General features: G+C 48.9%; 1 protein-coding gene and 1 long non-coding RNA gene across 26 annotated transcripts in view; one reads left to right on the forward strand and one right to left on the reverse strand.

Annotated features, from left to right (window-relative positions):
• The window catches only part of TMEM94 (transmembrane protein 94), a 35,769-nt gene extending 14,062 nt beyond the window's left edge, over window positions 1–21,707 (reverse strand). For 5 of the 20 annotated variants that reach the window (XM_049114563.1, XM_049114558.1, XM_049114562.1 and 2 more), the window contains exons 1-3: window positions 5,986–6,246; window positions 4,764–4,871; window positions 62–181 (exon numbers count right to left, since the gene is read on the reverse strand). In XM_049114563.1, the coding sequence (XP_048970520.1) occupies window positions 62–181; window positions 4,764–4,871; window positions 5,986–6,039 (282 nt within the window). In that variant the 5' untranslated portion in view covers window positions 6,040–6,246. Of the gene's footprint in view, window positions 1–61; window positions 182–4,763; window positions 4,872–5,985; window positions 6,250–9,986; window positions 10,117–13,551; window positions 13,573–20,802; window positions 21,001–21,563 lie in introns of those variants that run through there. The other 15 variants (XM_025467974.2, XM_025467973.2, XM_025467963.2 and 12 more) reach the window with 9 other exon arrangements.
• On the forward strand, window positions 20,970–22,498 carry LOC112672803 (uncharacterized). 6 transcript variants are annotated; one of them, XR_003144523.3, is made up of 2 exons: window positions 20,970–21,180; window positions 21,642–22,498. It is a non-coding gene; the product is annotated as an uncharacterized LOC112672803 (long non-coding RNA). The 6 variants fall into 6 exon arrangements; XR_004818560.2 differs by having other exon boundaries at window positions 21,698–22,498; XR_003144520.2 differs by lacking the exon at window positions 20,970–21,180 and adding an exon at window positions 21,187–21,348.
• Window positions 22,499–26,798: the final 4,300 nt, after the last annotated feature.

Consider the following 26,798-nt stretch of genomic DNA (forward strand, 5'->3'; position numbering starts at 1 on the left):
GCCTCCCACGTCTGTCTGCCCATCCCACCCTGGCTCTGGCTTCCTGGGGAAGAAGCTTCACCTTCCATGTGAGACATTTCTTCCGCTCCTTCAGGTGTCCCTCCAGCACCGCCTCCAGCTGCTCCTTCAGGATGCTGAGGGCCTTCTGGGTAGACAGGCCCAAGGCCAAGGGTGGCTCGCCCTGGGGGGAAGCAGGGGGCACTCAGCATCGCCCTGGAGGCCCCAGGTCACTGCACAGAGAGGCCCTCTGTTGCAGGCCAGGTCATGGCCTTGTCATCCCACCCCATGAAACCTCCCCTACTCTTCCTCCACCAGCCCCAACCTCGACCCTCGGGGCATTTGCTTAAATCTCCACCGTGTTAAAAGTCCCCTACTCCTCAAGGCCAAGCTTAAAACAGAAACAGACACACAACCTTCTCTACTCAGTGTTTCTGAACCCACCTTCCAAGGCCACAGCATCTCCTGGTCCCATGCACTACTCTTGCCCCCTCACCTCTCCATCTACCTCTGCTGCCATCAGTGCATTTCACGGGCCAAAAAATAGTGGGGCTTTTTTTTTTTTTTTTTTTTTGCTTTTTATTTTTTAAAGTGAGGAAAGGAGAACTAACAAGGAGACAATAGTTCTTCATTATTGCTATGTAAAAACATTAAGGATAAAACCACCAGAGGCACCTGGATGGCTCAGTGGTTTAAGTGTCTGCCTTTGGCTCAGGGCATGATCCCGGAGTCCTGGGATTAAGTCCCGCATTGGGCTCCCCGCAGGAAGCCTGCTTCTCCCTCTGCCTATGTCTCTGCCTCTCTGTGTCTCTCATGAATAAATAAATAAAATCTTAAAAAAACAAACAAACAAACAAACAAACAAAACCACCAAATTCTGTTTCCACCATTTCACAGAAGGGAGCACATTGTGACACTCCAGCATCAGGAAGGACACAATATCTCAGACAAGGGATAGGTGCTCCCAGGAAAGCACCTGTGACACCGTACTCTCTGGTCACCAGGGGTGGTGGAACAGGGCATGGATTGGGTGGTCCTGAGCGGCACTGGGGACCACCCACACTGTCCTGTGCGAGCCCACCCTGGCCTCTCCTTACTGGCAGCCCCACTCCTGGGCTTTACCTCTGTCTTCTTCTGACTGGCTCTTCTTTTCCCTCTACCCTACAGACTATCCCTCAGACATCTTCCAGGACAACCTCAGCCACCACCGTGGAGTCACCCGCCGCCACCAAGCTTACAACTCCTGAAGTTTACCTCCAGGCCTGACCACTGCCCTGAATTCTGACCTGTTTACTCAATGGCTGCCTTGTGGTTTCATAGGCCCCCAGGAGTGGATTCATCCAAAACCCTGGAATGTGGCCCTCCCGGCTGGACATCGTGGCTCCTGCGGTGATCACCTCCCCCTCCCACTCCTCAGTCTCTACCTCTTCCAAACCAACTGCAACATCCAGCCAGAGCAGCGTGCATGTCACATCAACTGACCCCTGCTTATCCTTCCAATCGAGCCCAGACTCCAGAGCAGGACCTGTGATCCGCCAGCTTCTCCAGCCTCCTCCTCCTCTTCGCCTGCATTTCCTCCATTCCTGCTGCAAGCCGTGCTCTTCTAGCTCATGTGCAAGGACCTCTATGTGTTTTCCTGCCCAGGAACATGCTCCCGGCCCCAGACACCTCTTACTTATTATCCTTCAAGCCTCAGCTCAAACGTCATCCGCTCTGGGAAATTTTCCCAAAACCAAGGGCTGCACTTACAGGGAGAGGTTTGTATTTCAAGAGCACCCTGGGCAACCTGGCTCCCGGTCTGCATTGTGGAGAACCGTCATTATAGATTTACTTGTCTGGCTCTCCCACCAGACTGCTAGTTCCTTGAAAACAGGTACTGAATTCTTCTATCTCCACATCCCCCTGACCAGCTGCTGAGACAGTGCCTGGCACACAGCAGTGGCCCCACAACCACCGGCTGAAGGAATGAAAGAATGAGCAGGCACATATCTTCCGTGGTCCCAGTGACATGTTAATCAGGAGCTGTCAACCTGGGATCTATAACAGAAACACCTGGAGCTCCCAAAGGTCCAGGTCTCACCCCAAACTGACCGAATCAAGACTTCTGTAGGTGAGGCCGATGCACACACTGAATCTGATACACAGATCCCTAGGTTGGGGGTCCTGGCAAAAAGAACATCCCCCATGCCCACCCCCCACCACTGCCCCCTGGGAAAAGAGTGCTGGCAAGCTGGGCCATCCCAAGAGCTCTGAGGCGAGTTCCCACCAGAAAAGGTTCCTGAGCAAGAGGAGCAAAGCCCTAGACTTGGGGCCCCAAGAAAGGGGCTGGGGTATCTACTGAGTCCTGACCAAGGGTGGCTGAGCTGGTGGCGCCCTGGCTACTCCAGCTCATTGCCCTCCCCTACACTCCCTGTGCTTTCCCTGGGGCCTGCCCTGGCTTTGCCTACTGACATTCCAGATTTCCTTCTCCATGCCTGTCTGCATATCCACCGCCCTCCTTGGCAACCTTGCCCCTCACAGGACACATATCTCTACAACTAGAAGGGACAGGGACAGTATCCCCTGACTGTAGATTCCCCCCCCTCTCCAGTAGGATGCACCTGAGTGGAGCCCCCACACTGGCTCATTGCCAGCTATCTCGGCCTGAAGGATGAGGACGGGCTCCAGGGTGAGCCTGGCCCCAAGATTTCCCAGATCCCATGCCTAAATCTCCCCTAATCCCTGCTCTCCATGCTGGCTTTGGGGGATTATGAAGATAAGAGCTGCTTCTTCCCAGAGGGATAACTGGTTATTTCAGCTCAAGAAGATATGGCCCTCTGGGCAAAGGGCCTATACCCCAGCATGGTTAAATACTCTACTCCAGAGCATCTACCTCCCTCTGGCAGAGACCCTGGGGCCTTCCTGAGAAGCCATGGCCCAGGACAGATGAGTGTCAGGGAAGGCTAAGATCTGCACATCTGCCTCCCTGATTCCTCACATGGAAGGAAAAAAAGTTTCCTGCATGAGGGGAGGAAGAAAGGAGAAGAGGCCTTCTCAAGTCTCAGGGGCTGGCCTGGGGGGTGACACCTGTTCCACCCAACCTAGGGAAGAAAAGGATTTGCAAGACACAGCCACTGCACACAGGGTCTCCCACACTGTGCCTCCCCACCGCCCCCTTCTCCCTTAGGCTCCACTTTGGGAACCCTCTTTCCACAGGGGGAGATGTGAAGGTTCCCGAGATGGATTTGCCTGGGCCAGGCCTCCAGAAATGCTCCAGTGAGAAAACGTCCTGGAGGCAGGGAAAGGCTGGCCCGCAGAGGTGGAAAGGCTGCCGGCCAAACAGACAAGAGACGGAGATTGGGCAGGAGAGAGGGAGGGCCGGATAAATCTCAGGGGCTGCAGGTCACGAGGGAAGCTGCAGCATCTGGGATGCTGACCATGTTCAAAAGACAGGCAAAGGCTGAAAGGAGCAGCCAGGGAACCAGGGTGATGCCCCCCTTCTAGTGAGGCCTTTAGACTTTGGACATTTGTGACTCCCCTCTGTGCATCTCGTGGCCGTCCTGACATCCGCTGCCTCATTCCAGGTGCCCCCCTCTCCACAACCCAGAAATGGATTTACTCTTCCTCTCTGCACCCAGGTTCCTAGAACCTGCACACGACTGCTCTCCAGGTGTGGGAGGTATGGGCCAGAGGGTAGCAGATGCTCCTGGGGCCGGGCCAGCAGAGGCCTGCAGAGCTGACTGTGTGCGTCTGCCCACGCATGTTGTGTCTGGCCAGGAACACCAACCCCAGACTGGCGATTAAAGACAGCGAAGCAGAGAGAAAATAGCCACTCTGTAATCACACGCCTCCTGGAGAAAAATGCCTGCCCATACAGGCAGGCCCTGGGGCAAGGACACAGCCTTCTGGGCCAGCCGGCTCTCCGTGGCCCCAGGCACACTTCTTCAGCTGCCTCCGCCCCTCACACACACCTCACCCTGTCTCTGGCAGGTAGGCAGGCAGGAGAGTACCAGTTACCGGTAAAATCACGGTTTCTCCTGTTGTGCTCCACCCCCCACCCGGTCCCCTGCAACGTGAGAGCCAAAGATGAGGAACTTGGTGGAACTTCAGCATTTTCAAAGGAAATGAAGAAAGCACCATGGGCGAGAGGGCTCTGCTGGCCTTTCTCAAAACACAAGTTAGGCTGAGCACCAATAGAGAGACCGTGCAAGGATGCGTGTGGTTGGTTTGGGAGGGACCCAACTCTTACACATGCCATCTGAAGGTCTGCTTTTCCTGTCTACAGGGCCAAGAAGGGTGAGAAAAAACTGCCCCAGCCTTAAGTACCCAGAGGGAGTGAGAGATTCTTCATGCTTCCCAGATGGTCCAAATCTCCCACCCATCCCACTGCCAGACACCTCCCAAGATGTTCCTGGGGTGAGGAGTGAGAGCTAAGTGCAAGCTCTACAGCAGAGGGGAGGCAGGAGCCTGCATCTCCACTTACACCAATGCTTTGCAGGTAGAACAACGCTCAGGCTCAACTGAACCCAGCAAAGTAACTTGAGGTGCTAGGAAGCCCAGGCCCAGGAGATGCTGGCCACAAATGCCCATCATGAGCTGGGCTTCTCCTCCATCAAAGAGGGACACTGAGTGTGGGGGGGAGGGGGGGCAGCGGTGCCTGGGTGGCTCAGTCAGTTAAGAGTCCAACTCTTGATTTCGGCTCAGGTCATGATCTCTCTCTTTCTCTCTCTCTCTCTCAAATAAATTAATTAGGGGCACCTAAGTGGCTCAGTCAGTTAAACATCTACCTTCAGATCAGGTTGTGATCCTGGGGTCCTGGGATCGAGCCCCATGTCAGGCTCCCTGCTTCTCCCTCTCCCTCTGCCTGCTGCTCCCCATGCTTGTGCTCTCTCTCTCTGTCAAATAAATAAATAAAAATCTTTAAAACAATTTTTTTTAAAGGGGACACTGGGAGGGCATGGGGATTGAGAGCAGCAGAAGGGTAGGGAAAGAACTCGGTCAAATCAGAACTACAAAAAATCCACTACTGAACAGGACCAGCTCTGTGGGGCCTGATGCTGTGCATCTGGGTCAGTCTAATGTGCCTTTCCAGAGCCAACACCCCTAAGCTGCACCACTTTGGTCAGGTTTCCCAGGTGGCCCAGATCCAAAAGCATCTGGCCCCCCAGCCCCGGTCCTTTCAGGACCCCTCATAGGTTCTATCCCCACAGCAGTTGTTTACCTTCCCACTCCACCTGCTTGGGGAGCAAAATCTGTTCCCATAGGCTCAGGTAGATAGGTTATGAACTTAGCCCATGACCCCTAGCCCTGATAATAGCCAATAGCTAATCAGAGCTGGCTGGCCCCAGAACCAGGTCCCCACCATCCCAGCTTTCTTGGCCAGTGCAGGTGGGGAGTGGACCCAAAGCTGGACTCCACGTCATGCCTAAGTCACTGAAGCTGGTCTTTTTTAATAGCCATGATAAATCTCTTTTTAGCTTGGCTAGACACAAATTGAGTCTTTTTTCAGCCAGGCAAATCAAAGCCTCAAGCTTCTTCCTCTTCCAGCCTCCTGCTGACCTTGGCACTTCCACTCATCTTCTTCTTCTTGCAGCCTCCCAGACTGAGGAAGAAATCAGCCGGGCCCTGGTTCCTCCCAGCTCAACAACGCATGTGGTCCAGCAAAAAACAAAAACCCTTCCTAGCCCCAAGGAGGGTTGACATCCAGGCCCAGGGCTTCCCGTTACCCCCAGGTCCCAGCATAACTCAACAGGATGCCCCACTGGGACGCTCAGCTCCATTCTTGCTCTGGGTGACTTGGGAGCCTGGATGGCAGCTGCCTAGACACACGGGCATTGGGATTCCCATTCTTAACCTTCTTCAATCCTAGCTACCTCATAATCTGAGCTGCCTCCGGTGCAGCACCCATTTTCAAGACTTGTGGCAATTACTATGCCACAAAAGCCTTGCACACAAAGCAGAGAACAAGGCATTTGCAACAGAAATATAAAACCAAGTTAGCATACTCACTTTGGTGCATTTGCCCTGAAGGGGCATCCATAGCTCTGTCTGCTTAAAGAGCATGTGGTAGAGCCTGAGCCACAAGGAGTCAACTACAGAACTTCCAACACCACCCTCAAGGAGAGAGGAGTAGAGGCAGGAACAGAGAGAGAGAGAAAGGGTGAGAGAAGAGAAAAAGAGGGGAGTGGGCTGGGGAGCGTGGGAGCGAGGAGCCGGAGCCTGTGCCGCAGAGGATCCGTGCAGAGTGAAGCTTCAGTCTGCTGATTAATTCAGCCTATTTCCAGTCACGCTGCAGATTTAGGGAGGGAGGAGGAGGCAGTGCAGCAACGGAGCTGTGGGAGGGAGGGAGAGCCAGAGGGAGGGAGGAGCCGGGTTGAGGAGAAAGTTTGTAGATGCTTTGCCAGATGCCCAGGAGCTTGGCCCAGTGATCAGAGGCCACCGAAGGGTGAGCAGGGGGGCGGCTGCAGCCAACAAGGTGTGCGTACACCAGGAGGAGAGGCTGTGCTGAGCAGGCTGCTGGAGCCCGAGGGCTCTCTCCCCAGACCACCCCTCCTTGGCCCCAAGTCACTGGGCAAGGTGGGGGCCTGCCATCCACAAGAGCTTCCCCCATATCACTCAGAGACTCCCAGTATGGAGCCATGCCAACAATAGCTCTTCCCACAGTTGTAGCTGCAGGAAGGAGGGGAGGGGGGACTTGCCAGTTATTAATAGCAGCACATCCAGTGTGGAAGGGGGAAAGACTGGCAACTGAGAAGCCTGGAGCAGTGACTTCTAGGAGACAGAGCAGGGGACTGGAAGCCAACGGAAGAATCCAGTGGAAGAGTCCAGAGAAAGAGGGTAGAGCCAGCAAACAGGAAGGGCTTCTGAGGATTCCAATACCTTCGACCTAACACCTTCCCACTAGATAGCAGGAGTTTGGGGGTACCCCCAACAGCAGAGCTCAGCCAGCAGCTGATAAACATGCAGTCACATTTAGACATACCTGCCAAAGAGCTTCTGGGACAGGAGGCCCCTGCACACACAGGGCCTTGACTCCCACGCAGGGACCTATGATTCCAGGAGCAGCAAGCAGAGCCTGAGCATCGATCGCTCTGGGACTCTGAATTTGACACACAGGCAGCTCCCTGCACAGACCCCCAAAAGGCCCTGGGAGTAAACCGGAAACATCTCAGCCTACGTCCAGGCCACTCTTAGGAAGGCGCTGCAAAACCCCAAGGGAGAGGAAGCAGCCAACAGGTCCAATAACTAGAGAGTGCAGGCTAGAGCCTGAGCACTCCTCTCCAGGGCCCTGTTTCCCAGACAACACCGACAACACCATCTCTACCATCTCCACCATTGCCAGCTGCAAGGAGGGGGAGAGAGAGAGCCTCAGCTGAGTTCAAGCCAGCCTCTCCTCTCCCCCTTCTGAAGCACAGCTCCTTGTCCTCCCACCCCACCCCTGCCAAATCCAGATCTGAACGGGAGCAGAAAAGGAGGGGCCAGGACGTCCAGAAGTTAAGGGTAGGAGGTCTCCCTGAGGAGGAGTCATCTACACATTGGGCTGCAGCCTTAGCAGACCAAGGAGAGACCAGTGTCCCCCTGTCCCCTGCTCCCAGGACACACTTCCCTCTCACTCCCAACCAAGGCCCTGCTCTGTGGGGGCCATAGCTAAGCAAACATTCTCCCTCCTGTGTGACAGGCCCTAGAAAGAGCAGCTCACGGGGCCTAACCCAGGGCTCCGCAGGACTTCCATCCTGTCCCCTTCTTACATATGAAAAGTGGAGCACTGCACCTAAGAAACAAGTCCAGACATTCACCACTACAGCCTGTCCACCACAGGGGACTGGCGACCGAGGAAAGGAGGTTCAGATGGGACACGGAGGACTGGTAGGTCATGAAGGGGTGGGGGAGCAGAAAAGCAGCCAGCAACAGCCAAGCTGATCCTGGGCTACTGCCAGGGAATGCCAAGCCCCTCTCGATCAACTTCCGCCACCCAGCTCTCTGCATTCCCACGCCCTCCACCCTCTAAGAAGCCCTGACCTTAGGAGGTCACTGGGGTAATCTTTAGAAACCACGTATACAACTCGCAAGCCACTTCCAGTAGAACCTCTGTCCAGTTCTATTTCTTCAGTGCTTACACTATTATTTCCTCAGCTGGATCACAAGCCTCTCCAAACTGGAGTGGGGGTGACCCCGCCAGAGCCTAGAGCTCCACCAACCCCAAGTAGGTATTCCATGAATACGGCTGACAATGTTTCTAGTTCAGAACTCATCTCTCCAGAAAGACAAAGAGGATAAAGAAAAATCCTGTAGGCAGAACGGCCCCTAAGAGCGATCCCTCCCAAGCCCTGGAGTGTTCTTGCTCAGGCTTGAGAGAGAAGCCAGCCCGCTGGCTCACAGAACTTTGTTTTCCCGGCTTGCTAGGAAGCAGTGTTTCAGCAACAGGTTGGAACCAGAGGACAATGCTGTCAGCCTCACCCCGGCTGGCCACCACATCACACAACAGCAAAGCTTCTGGGGGCTGCCCTCCGTCACTGAACAATGCACGGCTCTTGTAATTGGATGTGGCGGCCTTGCATTCAGGCTAGGGACAAAGTAAACGTAGCTTTCCCTCTGTGCAATCATGCATAGGATGGACACCTGCAGAGCAGCCAGGGGCATCTGTAACCAGGAGGCTGCACACAGCTGCTCCAGGTTCAGGCCCACAAGCCTGATCCACAGCCGGCCCAGAGGCATGTGAAGCCTGGAGCTGAATGAGCCAGCGGGCAGGCAGGCACCACCAGGGACCCAGTGTGTGGACCCCACTGCTCCTTCTCCAAACCTTCCAAGATCTCTTTGACAGGAAAATTGCCATCCTTAAGTTCAAACTGATAAATATTCACCAAGCCCTTGCTGCGCGCCAGGCTCTCCACTAGGAGCCAGGGACACTAGAATAGAGTGGGACGGGCAGATTTCAATACAGCGTGGTGGGCACAGTGGTGGAGGTACTACTATGAATCCTGGAAGGAGGGACTTCTGGAGGGGGAAGGAGGACTTATTAGGAGAAGGTGATGGGGCTTGAAATAAAGAAGAATAGGAGTTTGTCAGGAAAAAAAAAGAGCCTAAATGTGGACAGTGTACCCAAACCCTAAAGCATGCAGAATGACAAGTAGTAAAGGCAAAGTAGGGGAGGCTAGGGACGCAGGGCCAACGGGCAGCAGTGGGATGACGGTGAGCTTTGCCTGTCACATTCAGTGTTTCAGCAGGTGGCGCGGAGTCACTGCAGACTCTTAAGCAGAGGTGACAAAAGCCAGCTCTGCATTTTGGACACCTTTCTCTTACAGCAAGTGGGGAAAGAAGATGAGAGAAAGGGGACCTGTAGGATGCTGTGCCAGAAGTCCAGGCAAGAGACAGAAGGACCTCCCCTGGGGCAGTCTTCGTCACAGGGGAAGGATACTCCGATTGCCAACAAATCCACTGCCTGTCGAAGGCAGTATACAGAGGCTGGGAGGTGTACCTGCAGTATACAGAGGCTGGGAGGTGTACCTGCATCAGGCTGGGAGGAGGGGGCCGACCTTGCCAGTGCCTGGGCCTCCTGGCTCCTTGCCTCCAGCTGGTTATGCAGCTGTGTTTGGAGTCTGACTGAGGAGCTCTTCCCTAACCACAGAGAGGGTGCCCAACAGTACTCAACATGGCTCAGCAGGTTGGGGCAGAGCCCTAGCAAAGAGCAAACAAATGAAATTACACACCCCTGGGCAAGAGGTGGAAGACTGGCTCAGAGCCAACCCAAATCAGAAACCTGCTCCCAGGCCGGCATGCTAACTGGTCCCCACCCTCTGGTCTGTGCTCCCAGCTCCCTGAGTGCTTCCCAGCCCAGTAATAGCACTGTCTTAGGGGGGACCACCATCCCACACCCCAATCCTGAGAGCCAAAGCCCCCTCTCTCACTTTTGGTTTAAAGCCCCCAAAAGAGGAACTCCCAGGCCAACGCAAGTAGGGAGAGTCCAACAGAGACACATAGATAATACCCATCAGGTCACAAACGTGGCCTACCGTGCGCTTCTCCTTCACATCCATGGGCCCAGAGTACTGCAGGCATGCCCAGATGAATGCGGTCACCCCCAAAAGGAAGGCTCCTCCCCGGCATGTACAAGGACCAGTGACTCTATCACTGTCACAGCATCTGGCAAGAAGGAAGGGAGAGACCCCATCAGTCCAGGGTGCTGCATGGGCAGCTAGTGAGAAACAGGATGGTATATACACAACAGAGAGGCTCGTGGAAAAGACTGGAACCCTGGACTTCCGGGGCCCAGCCAGCCCTGTCCTGGCAGCACAGTTTCCCCAGGTATCCAGCTGTGGGTGGATTGCACCCTGAGGCTGGGAAGGAGAAGGCAGCACAGGGCTCGCTGGAAGTCCGAAGCTTCCCCTCTATGAACCCTCATTTTCGGACGCATGCTATATGTTGCTCCATGTGCACTCTGGCTCACTGACTTGCAGCAAGCAGGAGAAACCTTGGCTTCTCAGCTTTTTTAAAAAATAAAGACTAGGGGTACCTGGGTAACTCTGGTTGGACGTCTGTCTTTGGCTCAGGGCATAATCCCAGATCAATCGATCATTTGATTCGATCATTGAATCCCGTGTCAGGCTCCCCACAGGGAGCCTGCTTCTCCGTCTGCCTATGTCTCTGCCTCTCTCTGTGTGTCTCTCATGAATAAATGAATAAAATATTTTAAATAAATAAATAAAAAATAAAGACTAGGGGTGCCCATCTGGCTCAGGTGTATATTCGAGCCCCACATTGGGTGTGGAGATGACTTAAATAAATAAAAACTTAAAAAAAAAAGTAGAGATTAGGAAAAACAATGAATTAATTAATTTTAAAAATAAAGAAAGGTTAGCATTAAGGTAAACTGGAACCCACCCACATGTGCCCACAAACATGCCCACATGCACATGCCCACACACATGTGCCCACACATGCACACCCAGACACATATGCCCACACATACACATGCCCACATGCCATACAGCTGAGCTTCTTGTGTGCTTTGCTGACAGGGCAGTGCTCCACAGGTACCTGGGCAGATACCTACCAGGATGGGTGATCCAATCTGACAACCATCTGGAAAATGAAGACTAGTCCTATCTCCCCACACAACCCCTGATCCTCACCCACCCATCCTGGCAACCAACACACTTTAATAATTTCACACTGGGGAGTGTTTGGGTAGAGTGCCACTGAGTAATCTGGTTCGGTGCCCGGTGACTACTTGTGGAGAAAGCATTAACTTGCTGACTAGGGCAGTTCTTTCTGGGGCCTATAGCAAAGCCTCATGAAGTGGAGCTTGTCAGAAGCCCAGAAGAATTGATCCAGAAAAGAGCTGTCTAGAAACAGTAAAAAAGCTGCACCCAGAGAGCCCAGCCAGGAGGCCTCAGCTCTGCAGCCACCAACTCCACTCCAAATCCCCGTGTGATTCCTTGCAAGGTGGCACTAGTGCTGACCTGACAGGCCTGTGCTTCCACGTCTCTCCCTATCCCTGCCCTTTGCAACCAAGGCTTTCAGAGCTGAGTGAGCTAGCCCCAGAGGGTCAGAGACAGATGGTGACACTGGAAGCAGCCTCTCAATGCAGTGACATTTGGTCTTTGGCAGCCAACTGAAATGGGATCCTGAGAGGTTGAATCCATGTCTCCCCAAGGCCACTCTGACTCACACAGCCCAGTCCCTGTTTACAAGTACAGCTCAAGGTCCCCATGCACCCCATCCCAGCAGGGCCTGGATGAGGTAGTCGCCACACAGGGCAAGGCACCAGAAGCCAGATGGGGATTATGCTTGGCTCCTTCTGCCAACACAACAGGAGTGAAATAACTCTGCGGCCAGCTGGAACCACAGCATTCAGAGAGGGCAGCCAGGAGCAGGACATTTTTCTAAGAGTCTCTGTTTTCCCATCACTCTATATGTGGGATTCTGGGAAAGAACGGTCCTCACTGTCTAATCTGAAACCAGCAGCTAGATCCTTAAAGGGCCAGTTCTACCTCTGGTCCGTTGTGAAAAAATGCACAGGCTTCGAAGCCACATACCCCTGGTTCAAATCCTGGCTCTAACATGTATCAAGCGCCAAGTGCCCTCGGTAAATTACTTGTCTCTCTGAGCTTCAGTATCCTCGTTCATAGAAAGATGCCTATTTCACAAAGAAGCAACAAGAATTACATAAAATATTATATGCAGAAGGTCTAGTACTGTATTTAGCATATAGTAAGTCTTAATAAACACTTGCCATTACTATCACCAGGAAACAAGAAATATGAACAAAGTGCCACCTAAGTGAAGAATAAACTCAAAAGTAAGAAGAGGGTAACTGGCTGGCTCAGTAGGTAGAATATGGAACTTTTTTTTTTTTTTTTTTATTCATGAGAGACACAGAAAGAGAGGCAGAGACACAGGCAGAGGGAGAAGCAGGCTCCATGCAGGTGTTCCGATGTGGGACTCGATCCTGGGTTTCCGGGATCATGCCCTGAGCTGAAGGCACACGCAAAACCACTGAGCCATCCAGGTGTCCCAGAACACGGTACTCTTGATCTCAGGGTCATGAGTTCGGCCCCGCACTGGGCCTAGAGCTTACTTTAAAAAAGGGCGGGGGGCAGCCCCGGTAGCCCAGTGATTTAGCGCCGCCGCCTTCAGCCCCAGGTGTGATCCTTCGAGAACAGGATGGAGTCCCACATTGGGCTCCCTGCATGGAGCCTGCTTCTCCCTCTGCCTCTCTCTCTCTCTCTGTGTCTCTCTTGAATAAATAAATAAAATATTTTTTTAAAAAGTAAGGGGAAGAAGAAAACGAAAGGCATAAATACTATAAAATATGTAAAACTCTTTATTTGCAAAAGACTCGATCGTATAGGAAAAATTCTAAGAGACAGAACAAGTAAGTGTGTAAGTTTACAAGATACAAGGTCAAAATACAAAATGCAAATATAGATTAAATTCCTATATGTTATAAGGAAATATAGTGAATACTTAGGGATGACTTTTAAAAATATATACGTAAGGCCGCTATGCTATTGAGAGAAATTCAAGACCTAAATAAATGGAGAGATATGCCATGTTCATAAGTTAGAAGATTCAATATTAACATGTAATGTTTAAATAATTAAATTAAATGCTAACATTTATATTAATGTATTCATCCCATAACCCTGAGATCATGACCTGAGCCAAAATCAAGAACCAGATGCTTAACTTACTGAGCCACCTAGGTGCCCCCAATATTAATACATACCCACTTGAATGGCTATAATGAAAAAGACTGACAATATTTAGTGTTGATGAGGATACAAGCTCATAAACTGCTGGTGGGAATGTCACGTGGTACAACCACTCTGGAAGACATTTTGGCAGTTTCTGATAAAGTTGAGTATCCAGGGCCACCTGGGTGGCTCAGCAGTTGAGCATCTGCCTTCACCACAAGGGCTTGATCCCAGATCCAGGGATCAAGTGGGCATCAGGCTCCCTGTGGGGAGCCTGCTTCTCCCTCTGTGTCTCTGTCTCTCCTCCTCTCTGTATCTCTCATGAATAAGTAAAATCTTAAAAGAAAAAAAAAAGGAAAAAAGTTGAGTATCCACTCACCATACTTCCCCATGATGAAAGCATACTTCCTCAAAAAGAACTGTCTACAAATGTTCATAGCATCTTTATTTAAAATGGCCAAAAGCTGGAAACAATCCAAACGTCCATTCACACGTGAATGAACTGTGGTATATCCATACAATGGAATTCTGTGCAGCAACCAAAGGGAGTGAGCTTGCACGGATACAATGCAACAATGTGGCTGAATCTCAAAAACATTTGCTGAGCGAACGGAGGACAAAAGAGGGCATAGCATATGATCTCATTTCCATAAAATTTAGAACAGGCAAAATTAATCTATAGTGACAATTGGGCAGCCCAGGTGGCTCAGCGGTTTAGCACCACCTTCAGCCCAGGGCCTGATCCTGGAGACCCAGGATCAAGTCCCATATCAGGCTCCCTGCGTGGAGCCTGCTTCTCCCTCTGCCTGTGTCTCTGCCTCTCTGTCTGTCTGTCTGTCTCTCATGAATAAATAAATAAAATCCTTTTAAAAAATTTAAAATTTATCGTGACAATAAGCAAGTGAGGGGTTACCTGGGGTTACAGGGAGGGAAAAACTGTAAAGAGCACAGGAGCCTTTAGTTCAATATCTTGACTGTGGGTGGTGGTTACAAGGGTGTATATATTTGTCAAAACTCTTTGAACTCTATACTTAAACAGGTGCATTTTATCATATGGAAAAAATGCCTCAGTAGATACAGCTGATTTCTAAAAAGTAAGGTGGGATCTAAGTTCCAACTAAATTAGCTCTACCAACCTCTAAAATGTCTAGCACATGCAAAGTTTGGTGGATATGAAGGAAAACGGTTGGGTGCCTGGGTGGCTCATTCAGTTAAGCATCTGCCTTTGGCTCAGGTCATGATCCCAGGGTCCTGGAATTGAGTCCCACATCCCCAACTGGACTATCTGCTCAGCGGGGAGCCTGCTTCTCCTTCTCCCTCTGGTATTCCCCCTGCTTGTGCTCTCTGGCTCTCTCTAGCTCTCTGTCAAATAAATAGAATCTTTAAAACTAACTAACTAAATAACTAACTAAATAAATAAATAAATAAAAGAGAAGGGTTGATGAAGGAAACATTTATCCAGTGCCTACTGTGTGTAATAACTGTACGTATTTACTCAATGTAAGGAATAGTCTTATTTTCACAAAAGTATAAGATATGGTCCCTTCACAACAGGGATTTATAATACAGCCAGGCTTTGAATATTCTGAGAAAATATAACTGATATTTAAGTTGGCGTTGAAATACCAAATGAGAATTGAAACAGGGGTGTGATACTACACTTGATCTTAGCCAAAAGGCCGAGATGGCGCAGCGGTTTGGCGCCTGCCTTTGGCCCAGGGCGCGATCCTGGAGATCCGGGATCGAATCCCACGTCGGGCTCCCGGTGCATGGAGCGTGCTTCTCCCTCGGCCTATGTCTCTGCCTCTCTCTCTCTCTCTATGACTATCATAAATAAATAAAAATTGAAAAAAAAATATTAAAAAAAAAAAAATGAAACAGGGGTGTGGGGGCCAGGAATCCCTTGCTGAAAGAAGCCAAGGCCCAGGGCACCTGCATGGCTCAGTTGGTTGAGCAGCTAGCTGACTCTTGATTTTGGTTCAGGTCATGATCTCAGGATTGTGGGATCGAGGCCAGCTTCAGGCTCCATGTTCACCATGGAATCTGCTTTAGATTTTTTCTCCCTCTCCTTCTGCTTCCCCCCAGCTCACATTCTAAATAAATAAATAAACTCTTTTAAAAATAATAAAAAGAAGCCAAGGCTCAAGCAGTGCACTTAGGAAAGCTTAAGAATGAGAAGAGTGGGCAGCCCCGAGAGGCTCAGCGGTTTAGTGCCGCCGCCTTCAGCCCAGGGTGTGATCCTGGAGACCCGGGATGGAGTCCTGGAGACCTGGGATCGAGTCCCATGTCAGGCTCCCTGCATGGAGCCTGCTTCTCCCTCTGCCTATGTCTCTGCCTCTCTCTCTCTCTCTCTCTCTCTCTCTCTGTGTCTCTCATGAATAAATAAATAAAATCTTAAAAAAAAAAAAAAAAGAATGAGAAGAGTGAGAACAATCCAAGCAAGAACTAGAAGTCTCAACAAAGGCATCAAGGAAGAAAAGCATGGAGCCCTTTAGAAATATGGTGATCTGGGGTGGTGGGTGGCTCAGTAGTAGGTTAAGTGTCCCACTCTTGATCTCAGCTCAGATTTTGATCTCAGGGTCGTGAGTACAAGCCCTGTTGGGCTCCATGCTGGGTGTGGGACATACTAAAAAAGCAGGGGAGGGGGAAAGAAAAATGGTGATCCGATCTGTTCAATTAGAGCAGAGGATCTAAGAAAGAGAGAAGAAATAAAGGACTATATTGAGCAGGGAATCAGGGGCCAAAATGCACAGGTGCATAAACGCCAAACCAAAATAACCCTGGGGAGTCACTGAAGGTTCTGAGCGGGTCCCAGTATTTTGAGAGGGTAGAGAATGGATCAGAAAGGGAAGGAAGGGGATCCCTGGGTGGCTCAATGGCTGGGTGTCTGTCTTCGGCTCAGGACGTGATCCCAGGATCCGAGACTGAGTCCCACATCAGGCTCTCTGAGTGGAGCCTGCTTCTCCCTCTGCCTATGTCTCTGCCTCTCTCTGTGTGTGTCTCTCATGAACAAATAAATAAATCTTTAAAAAAAAGGAGGGAAGGGAAAGAAATTACAGAAGAAGTAGATGAAAATTATAATCTTGGTTTGCCAGGATGAGTATCTAGACAAAGGCAGCATAGTAGCCATGGAAACAAAGGGATGGATGCTTCCTGCTGCCAAGTTCAGAACCAGCTCACAAAGAGCTAAGTAGGTGCCCAAGATTCAGGTTGAGGGCAAGCTGAGGAATTGACTGTCCTTCTAATTCCTTCCAACACAACCTTCATTAGCTGCACTTATATTCTAACCATAACCAAAACACCGAAAACACAATGGGGTGGACTGGTATTGAGTTGAGTAGCTGTGCCCAAAGGGTACTAACTGATGGACTGATGTTCAGTTGTGGGTAGGTTTTTAATAACAAGCCTCAGGGTTCTATCCTTGGTAGTGTCCTAATCAATATTTTTATCAATGACCTACTCTGAGGGGGTGTTGGGGGGGGGGACTCAACATGAGTGGTATCTTTTATATAATTAGAACTGCATAAAAAATGGAACAAATTAAAAAAGAAGAAAACAAAACAAAAAAATGGAACAGGGACTCCTGGGTGGCTCAGTAGTTGAGCGTCTGCCTTCAGCTCAGGTCGTGATTCTGGAGTCCTGGGAACGAGTCCCACATCGGGCTCCCTGCACAGAGCCCCTGCTTCTCCCTCTGTCTATGTCTCTGCCTCTCTCTGTGTGTCTCTCATGAATAAATAAATAAAATCTTTTTTTTTTTTTAAAGGAACAGGCTTCCCTGAGAGACAATGAATTCCCCAGCATCAGAGGGATCCAAGCAGAGGCTGGAAAATTATGAAGATAATAATACATCAGGTAGCAAATAAAAGATAACCTTTTATGATGTCTTCTAACCCTGAGAGACAAAAGAGATCAAGAAATCCAGTAGCTTCTGCACATGAAAAGATGCTCAGTTCCACTTGTAACAAGAGACGTTCACGTTAGACCCCAAGAGAACAAAGTTTGGAAGGCTTTCACCACCAGACTTCAAGGTTTTTAAAGCCACAGTAATTAAGGCAATGTGGTATTGACCTGGTAATAGAATATCCAAAAATAGATCCAGATATATATGGTCAATTGATTTTTTGAGAAGTCTGCAAAAGTGGAGAAAGGTAGTCTTTTCAACACACTGCACTGGAAAAATTGGAACATTCAGATTAAGAGAAAAGAAGAACTTGGAAATACAGCCTGCACTATACACAAAAATGGATCTGATACCTAATGTAAAATTATAAGATAGGAGAAAATCTTTGTGACTTTGGCTTAGATTTCTTAAGTACCAAAAGCACAGCTCACAAAAGAAAAAATTATTAAGTTGGAACGGAGTGGCTGTGGACAAGAGTCAGAGGGGAGGAATCTGACTGTACATATATTTATACCTTTTGATTTTCAAACCATGTGAAAATTTGGAAAATTAGCAATAATTCTGGATATATGCCCCAAAGAAGTGAAAACAGAGACTCCAACAAGTATTTGTATACTCAAGTACCTAGCAGCACTATTCACGGTAGCCAAAAGGTGGGTGCAAGCCAAGTGTCCATCAACAGATGAATGGGTAAGTCAAATGTGATCTACACATACAATGGAGTATTACTGAGCCTTAAAAAAGTAAGAATAGTCTATCATATGCTACGACATGGATAAACTCTAGTGACCTTACACTAAGGACAAATGCTATATGATGATTCCTCTTATTTGACGTTCCTGGCGTAAGCAAACTCCTACAGACAGCAAGGAGAATGGTGATCGCCGGACACTGGGGGCAGGAGGGGACATGAGGAGTTAGTGCTAAGGAGGACAGAATTTTAATTTGGGCAGATGAAGAAGTTCTGGAGATGGATGGTGGGGATGTTTGCACAACAGTGTCAATGCACTTCATGCTACTGAATTGGTTCAAATGGTCAATTTTATGTTATGTATATTTTACCATGATAACCAAAAAATCACTAACTTCTGACTCTGATTTTGCAATTAGCTCTGGCTTATGTTACAAAGCAATACTCTTCCCTTTAAAGATATATATGCTCTTTTAAACACACCTTTGATATTCTCTCTAGTGTATATCCTTTCCAACTATTTCCCAGTATTTTGCTGTTCGCCTTTCTATGAAGGAATATTCCTATCACAAATCTCTTTCTCAAAAGGATCCTGAAATTAAGAAAACTAGGTTCATATAACTATACTGAGGTTTCTGGTTTCCCAAAGGCCACTGTAACCCCTTGAAAGGGTCTCCATCCCTTGAGCACCCCTGGTTCCCCCACCACATGGGTCTCTGGAACTAGGGAAGCCCAAAGCAATCAGTGTGAGATGTGCCCAGCTTGAGGCAGGCATCTTGGCGGGTCTAAATCTGGCCCTTACCCTACTTGCCATACCATGTGACCAATACTGTTTACTACCATCTCAGCAGCCACAAGCAAAGCTTATTATTACACAAACCCCTGATCACCAAACCACACATTCTGGTTGGCGGGTCAGTTCCGGCAGAAGAACATTCCCGCTACAGCTTTGGCTTACCCTTGAGTTCACCTGTGCTACTGGACACAAATCCAGGCTTAGAAACCAGGGTTCAAACAACATTTTTTTTTTCAAACAATATTTTTAAAGGAGGCTATCTTTTAGGTAAAGAAAGACACTCTCAAGGAAACAACACTGACACAATAACAAGATAAATATTGACACACATGTAGGAGTGGAGAAGTGCCAACCATGACCTAGAAACTTCTCACTTGAACATCAGGAATGGATTTAGAGTCTTTGTGTCTTTCCAACTGGGGAGGTTTATAAGAGTTCATCCTGGACTCACCAGGTAAGGTTCAATAAAGCCTCAAGTGTAGGTAGTATTTACATTAGCACTCCTCCCCCTCTCTACAGAAATTGTTTCCCAAGCTCAACATTAGGGAAAGAGCATTGAGGAAGAACCAAAGGATCGTGACCTTCACTTCTCATTAGTTGGGCAGGAGTTAAGCTTTCCAAAAGGCTGATTCTCAACACTTGGAGCTGGCACTCCCTAGCAACTTCTCAAAATAGAAATGTGAAGGGCTTTCTGTTTTCCTCCATTTCACTGCCCAACCCTGGCTCTCTCCATCTAATCTTCTGATGTCGGGTCACCACAAACAAGGGACAGGGTAAGGCTGGTGGGGGGAGTTCAAGGGCAGTTAACTCTCAATTATTTGACGGCTGATTATCAAGGGGATGGTTTATACTTCACCTCCCTGGTCTAGGAACTATTCCACGGTACCCACCAGTTTCTCTATTTGAAGTTCTAACACAAAGAACCAGTGAACAAGGAAGTTAGAGCTAACACAGCAGCTAAAATAAGACTTCAGAGAATTTGTGGATTTTATTTGAACATGCTGCCCCTGTTCCAGGGTTAATAATAGGCTATGTTCTGATGTGTTCTGATCTTTAGAGTGATTTTCAAACTTTTTTACTCCGTGGAACATTTTTATTATTCTAGATGATGAACCTGACTTGTGCCATTGCTTAAAAAATAAATAAATAAAACTACCTGTTAGAATACTAAGATCGGCCATTCTTTTGCCAAGATTACCATGAAGACATACCATAGGGATATTTCTTCTTTCTTCTGTGGTTCTCAAGTGTTTTCTGCCTCTACACTGTTCTTACACAAAACACATCCCCATTAATAACACTACAATTGTTCTCCCAAAAAACAGACAGCCTACCTTGCTCTGACTCCATCCTTTCCTGCCCTCTCAGCTAAGAATCACTGAAGTCATTTCACCTCAAAATATTTATAAAGACTACAATAAATATTAATACAAGAAATCAGCCAGGGAACTACCTGTTGGTTACTTACAAATAATGAATGCAAAAATGTATTATGAACTTAGTAAGTGGGTGGCCTAGTAAGTGGGTGGCTCAGCGGTTGAGCCTCCGCCTTTGGCTCAGGGCATGATCCCGGGGTCCAGGGATCGAGTCCTGCATCAGGCTCTCCACGGGGAATCTGCTTCTCCCTCTGCCTAAGTCTCTGCCTTTCTCTCTGTGTCTCTCCTGAATAAATAAATAAAATCCTTAAAAAAAAAAAAAAAAGAATCTAGTGCTGGTGCTCATGCCATATATACCTATAGATAGAGATCATCCACATACTATCTCTAAGGCAAGCAATTACTCTGCAAGAAGCTCAGAAAAGTTAAGGAACTATTTCTCAATCACACCTAGCAGACAACTGGTCTGGTGGATAAAGAACTTCAGACTCTTAGACTTCAGAGTGCCAGTCCTGGCTCCAGGTGACCCTGCCCCTGCCCCTTTGCCTCTCCCAAAAGTTACTCTCCACATTTGTAAAGTTAAAGCGTTAAAACTCCTCCCTCCCCACTTCCACCGTCCTAGAGTGTCTAAGAGTACCCAGGGAATAGCCAAAGTACGTCGCTAAAGCGGAGTGTGTTGGACAAAGCAGGAGAAAACCATCAGCTCCTCTGATGCAAAAATCACAGGCTTGCAGGAAAACAGGCTCAGTGCAAACCTCCCTCCTTTTTTCCCCTGGAGCCACACAAAAACTCGGAAGAGAGGGTGGGATGTGGCAGCACGTGACCAAATCAAGGAACACGCCAAAGTGCAGCCCGTGGTTCCACACCAATGAAAGAAGGGCAGGGTTTCCCTGGCACTTGGCACCGGGCACCCGGCAGGGGCTCCCACCGCGCACGCGAGGGACTGCGAGGCTGGACTTCAGGGGTGTGCGGCAGGGGAAGGAGGGCGCGGCGGCAAGCACAGCAGTCGGTTTGCAGGATGGCAAGTATTATGTTCCTATGGTTGCTTCTAAGGAGTCTTTAAACGCTTCTGTAAAGACGGAAAGAAAAAAGAAGGAAAAAAAAAAAAAAGGCAGGGCACGCTCCAACTGCAGGGTCACCGGGCCGCTCGGGGTCAAGGCCCTCGGGCTCCATCCACCTGGACTCGGACGTGGTCAGCACGAGGGCCCAGGTGGCAGCTGAGAGCGCGCGCAGGGGGGACAACGGTCTGAACCGGGGGCTGGGGGCGCGGGTCCCCAGGGGCCCGTCAATACACCGCAGCCCCCTGAGCCGGGGCCCAGACACCTCCACCCTGGGGCCGGGATTCATTGTTGGCAGGAGGCTCCCATCGGACGCGGGACCCCCAAGGGGCCGTGCCAGGGCCGAGGGCAAGTGTGAGCACCCGGGAAAGGGAAGCGGCCAGGAGCTGGAGGCAAGAGCCGGTCCCCGGGCTCCGCCTCCGAAGAGATCCCCCGAGGCCATTTCTTGGGTGCAGACCCCAGACTCCTCTCTCCCTGGCCAAGAATCCAGAGGGCGTGGAAGGCCGAGCCCCACGCCCCCTTGCTTCCCTGCTCCCCTTGCCTCGGGCCACCGGCCTCCTGGTACTTACCGGGGCCGGGGGGCTGTCCTCCTCGCCCGCGTCCTCTTCCCTCCCTGCCCCCTCCTCACTTCGCGTCCCCTCCTCCAGGGGCCGCGGCCATGTCCGGTGCTGGCAACTCTAAGGGGGCTTGCCTCCCTTCTCAGACAACCGAGGCGCCGCTAGCAGGCCAAAGTGCTGGACGCCGATTGGTGAAAACCCGAGACGGGCGGAGAGTCCTGGTTTCTTATTGGCTGCGGAGCGCGCTAGACTGTAGCTGAAACAGTCCCTCTGGGAGCCTGGCGGAATTAAAGGCCGAGTGATGCCGGCGGGAGAGTAGGGACCCGCTGTCCACTTGTGGGTGTGTGGCTCTGGCGCTTTCAGGTCCAGAGGTCCTGACCAGAGGCGAGGGCACGGCTTCCACCTCAATTACTTTTCCTATGTATATCCTAAAAAGATAGAGCCACACCCAAGCCGCCTTTTTTTCTTTTTTAAAATCAGCCCTTTCGTAGAACGCCAGGATCTGCTATTTCTTCTAAGCTCCCCTCTTGTTGCTGTGAGCAAATGCCTAGAGACACCTGGCTTAGAGACCTCGGAGACAGTCCCTCGGAGACTAATACTGCAACCGAACCAAAACTGGAGAACCTAAGGCAAGACTTCAGTTTTCCCTTCAGCTCAGCTGTACCCTAAAGGGAAAAAACAAGCTTAAAAAAAATTTTTTTTTTCTTAGATAATTAGAGAAATCGCCTGGGAGAGCTCTCTTGGGAAAACCAAGCAAGCCTGTGTCAGTATTTACTTCAGTTTTCCCAGAGATGGAAGTCTGGAGACTTGTTTTTTTGTGTTTTGCTTCTCTGTTTATAAAATTAAAAGAGGGTCATGGCTGGCCTTGGGAAGTAAGAGCCCCCTTCCCCCATTAATAAATTTAATTATATAATTAAAATCTCTCTTCTCAGCTGAACAAGAAGATATTTTGGTATCTGCTTTTATATGTTTCAACTGTTCTAGCCCTGGCTTAAAACATCATGTTACCTTTCTGCACACAACAATCTTCTGCAGTTTATCTTTTTTTTTTTAATTTTTATTTATTTATGATAGTCACACAGAGAGAGAGAGGGGCAGAGACACAGGCAGAGGGAGAAGCAGGCTCCATGCACCAGGAGCCCGATGTGGGATTCAATCCCGGGTCTCCAGGATCGCGCCCTGGGCCAAAGGCAGGCACTAAACCGCTGCACCACCCAGGGATCCCCTGCAGTTTATCTTTTGCAAATAGATACCTCTCTATACAGGGAGATCTCTGTGTCTCTCTTCCTGACATTCAAGGCCCCTTATAAATCAACTCAGACATATGTTTCCAGACTAATTCCCCACAGGCCAAACTATTCCTGCAGCCGCATAGATTCGCCATCCTCTAAATGCATCTGGGACCCTCCCACCTCTGCTCTTTTTCCCAAGAGGTTCCCTACCCTTTGAAGATTCCTTCCTACCAATAAAGCCAACCTTCAAATACACGCCCATCCTGAAAATTCACCTCTAATGCTCCCTGCCCCAAAGCCGTCCCTGACTTTGAGTCATTGAAATTCTCACTCTCTAGTGCTGTGTTTCTGTTGCCGCCTTTACGGAAGTAATGCTTTGTAAAATATTATTTTTGTAAGACCTGGAGCTCCCAAAAGGCAGCTGGCTTATCCTGGCAGCCCCCACAGCACCTTACTCAGAACCTGCACCCGGTAAATGTTTGTTGAACCGATCTAGCCAATCGCCTGTGCCTTATGTCGTTCTACTTCATCTCAGAAGGTTTATGTGGCCAACAAATGTATCATAGTCATCCTGCCCTGCTCCACCTTGTACCTCAAGTCACCTCTGGCTGCTCTTGTTTCTCTGCTCCACCAGGTTTTATGAATATCACTCAAACTTAAACTGTGTGTCTACCAGTTTAAGGAGCTGTGCTACAATCCTTCACCCCCCGACCATCCCCAAAGTCATAAAACTTTGCTGAAGAAGTAAATCGAATAAAGCTAAAACGCGAGGGGGGTGGTCCTGGGTCGCTCAGTTGGCTAAGTGTCTGCCTTTGGCTTAGGTCATGATCCTGGGATGGTCCTGGGATGGAGTCCTGCATCAGGCTCCCTGCTCAACAGGGAGTCTGCTTCTCCCTCTCCCTCTGGCCCTCCCCCTGCTTGTGTGCGCGCTCTCTCTCTCTCTCTCTCTGTCACATAAAATTTTTTAAGTGATTAAAAAAAAATCAAGCCAAAACATGCCAGTGTACCCAGTCTAAGTTCACCCTGGCAAGACTTTTTGCATCTCTGAGATCCCTGTGGCCATGTCTTGATGTCTATCTAGCAATACCAGGCACCTGTACCAATCCTTCATTTTTCTGGAGCCTCATCTGTCTCCATATCAAAATAACCTTGATGTGAGGGGTGCCTGGGTGGCTCAGTTGGTTAAACAGCCAACTCTTGATTTCGACTCAGGTCATGATCTCAGCATTGTGGAATCGAGCCCAAATCAGGCTCTGCTTTCAAGGGGGAGTCTGCTTGAGGTTCTCTCTCTCTCTCTCTCTCTCTCAAATAAATCTTAAGGAAAAAAAAAAGCTTTATGTGGAAACCAAAGCCTTCCAGTGGATATTCCTCATCTACTATTTCTTTTTTTCAACATTCCTCCAAAAAAGAGAAATCCCTCTTCCTTTCTCCATCTGTATTCTTAGTCCCTTCCCCTACCCCAGCCTCACATGCTATATCCCATCCCTAGGACTCAGCTTGTCCTGTTCCCTGGGACTGAAATGCCTCTCAACTCCTGTCTTCCTGGATAACTCTCTCTCATCCTCTCTCATCCTCTCCGTTTGCCTCAGATAACTATCACTTCACTTAACACATTGTTTTCTGTCTTTGACAGGAAGATAATAATGCATTACCGTCAACTATATATTCTTCAATTTAAGGGACACCTAAGTGGTTCAGTTGATTGAGCATCCAGACTCCTGATTTCAGCTCAGGTCATGATCTCGGAGTCGTGGGCTCAAGCTCCATGTCAGGCTCTGGGCTCCACACAGATTCTGCTTGAGATTTCCCTCTCTCTCTCTCTCCCTCTGCCCCTCCCTGCCTTCTCAAATTAATTACTTTTTAATTTTTACAATTTTTTAGAAGATTTTATTTATTCCATGAGAGACACAGAGAAAGGCAGAGACATAGGCAGAGGAAGAAGCAGGCTTCCTGTGGGGAACCTTGATGTGGGACTTGATCCCAGGACCCTGGGAAACCTGAGCCAAAAGCAGACGCTAAACCACTGAGCCATGCAGGTGTCCCAAATTATTTTTTAAAAATAAAAAGGGGGGGGATCCCAGGGTGGCGCAGTGGTTTGGCGCCTGCCTTTGGCCCAGGGCGTGATCCTGGAGACCCGAGATCGAATCCCACGTCGGGCTCCCGGTGCATGGAGCCTGCTTCTCCCTCTGCCTATGTTTCTGCCTCTCTCTCTCTCTCTCTCTCTCTCTCTCTCTCTCTGTGACTATCATAAATAAATAAAATTAAAAAAAAATAAAAAATAAAAAAAAATAAAAAGGGGAAAAAAATAAAAATAAAAAATAAAAATAAAAAGGGTGCCTGGGTGGCTCAGTCAGTTGAGCATCTGCCTTCTGCTCAGGTCATGATCTTGGGATCCTGGGATCAAGCCCTGAATCAGGCTCCCCCCTCAACAGAGAGTCTGCTTGTCTCTCTCCCTCTGCTGCTTATGCACACTCTCTCAAAATCTTTTTATAAATTAAATAAATAAATAAATAAATAAATAAATAAATAAATAAATAAAATTACAATAAAATTGGAACACCTAGACACCTGGCTGGCTAAGTCAGTAGAGCATGTGACTTTTTAAAAAGATTTTATTTATTCATGAAAGACATAGAGAGGCAGAGACATAGGCAGAGGGAGAAGCAGGCCTCATGCAAGGAGCCCGATGTGGAATTCAATCCCAGATTCTGGGATCATGCCCTGAGCCGAAGGCTGATGCCCAAACATTAAGCCACCCAGGCATCCTGAGCATGTGACTCTTGATCTCAGGGCTATGAGTTCAAGCCCCACACTGGGTGTAAGGATTACTTAAATACAATATTTTTTTTAAATTACAATAAAGACCTATCATATCATAAATAATAATAGGAATAGTAATAATAATCTGTGAATATCTACAGTCTCCTTCTCTCCTCTTACTTGTTAAGGAAGATTCTGTGCCTGTTAGGTTCCCAGATCATTGGAATAATAGGGGAAAGGTAGGCCTGAGAAGGGCAGAGTCTTGAGTGATTTAGTTTACTTTGGGTAGGATGAGGAATTACCAGCTGGTGAGAGCAGATGGGTTTTAAAAGAGCACAGGAGTGGGGCACCTGGGTGGGTTAGTTAAGTTCTGCCTTAAGCTAGGGTCATGATCTCAGGGTCCTGGGATGGAGCCCAGCATCGCTGCATCTGCTGCATCGGGATCCTTGCTCAGCTGAGAGTCTGCTTCTCCCTCTCCTTCTGTCCTTCCCCCCCACTAATGCTTATTCATGATCTCGTTCTCAAATAAAAGAGCATGGAAGGAAGCAAGGAGAAGAGTCAAGATGGTATGGATTCAAGAAGAGGTGGAGGAAGTTTGGAGCAACAGGAGAGAGAAGCTTTAGGGCAGGGGGAGAAATTCCTTGGGTGAATAGGTGAAATACCTTTTCCCTATTATTCTGATATTGTATGATGATCAGTGATCGGGGAACCTAGCAGGTAGAGATAGAATCCTCAACAGACAGGAGAAGGGAAAGAGAAATGAACAATGGGATTTTAAGAAGGTTTCTTATAAATCATTCATGTAATTTCCCCCCCCTTCGGCATTTTTCTTGAGACTACAAAAAGATTTGAAGTTGCTTTGGGATTATTTTTGGATGCCAACTTACATTTCCTTTTTTTTTTTTTTCTTAAGATTTTATTTATTCATGAGAGACAGAAAGAGAAAGGCAGAGACATAAAGGGAGAAGCAGGCTTCTCCTGCGAGGATCCTGATGCGGGACTCGATCCCATGATCCCAGGATCATGACCTGAGCCAAAGGCAGGCGCTCAACCACTGAGCCACCCAGGTGCCTCCCTTGTATAGGATTCTCTATAGACACTGGACATATCTATCTATAGGCGCTATATAGTTAATAGCATTACCTGTTTATGTGTCATTTCTCTTTCTGTGAGTCCCTCAGAGTCCAAGGACTGTGTCTTATTCATCTTTGTGTCACTATTGATTAACAAAGTACCTAGCACACCATAGATGTCT

Source organism: Canis lupus, chromosome 9, assembly GCF_003254725.2.
Source record: "Canis lupus dingo isolate Sandy chromosome 9, ASM325472v2, whole genome shotgun sequence".
NCBI lineage: Eukaryota > Metazoa > Chordata > Mammalia > Carnivora > Canidae > Canis > Canis lupus.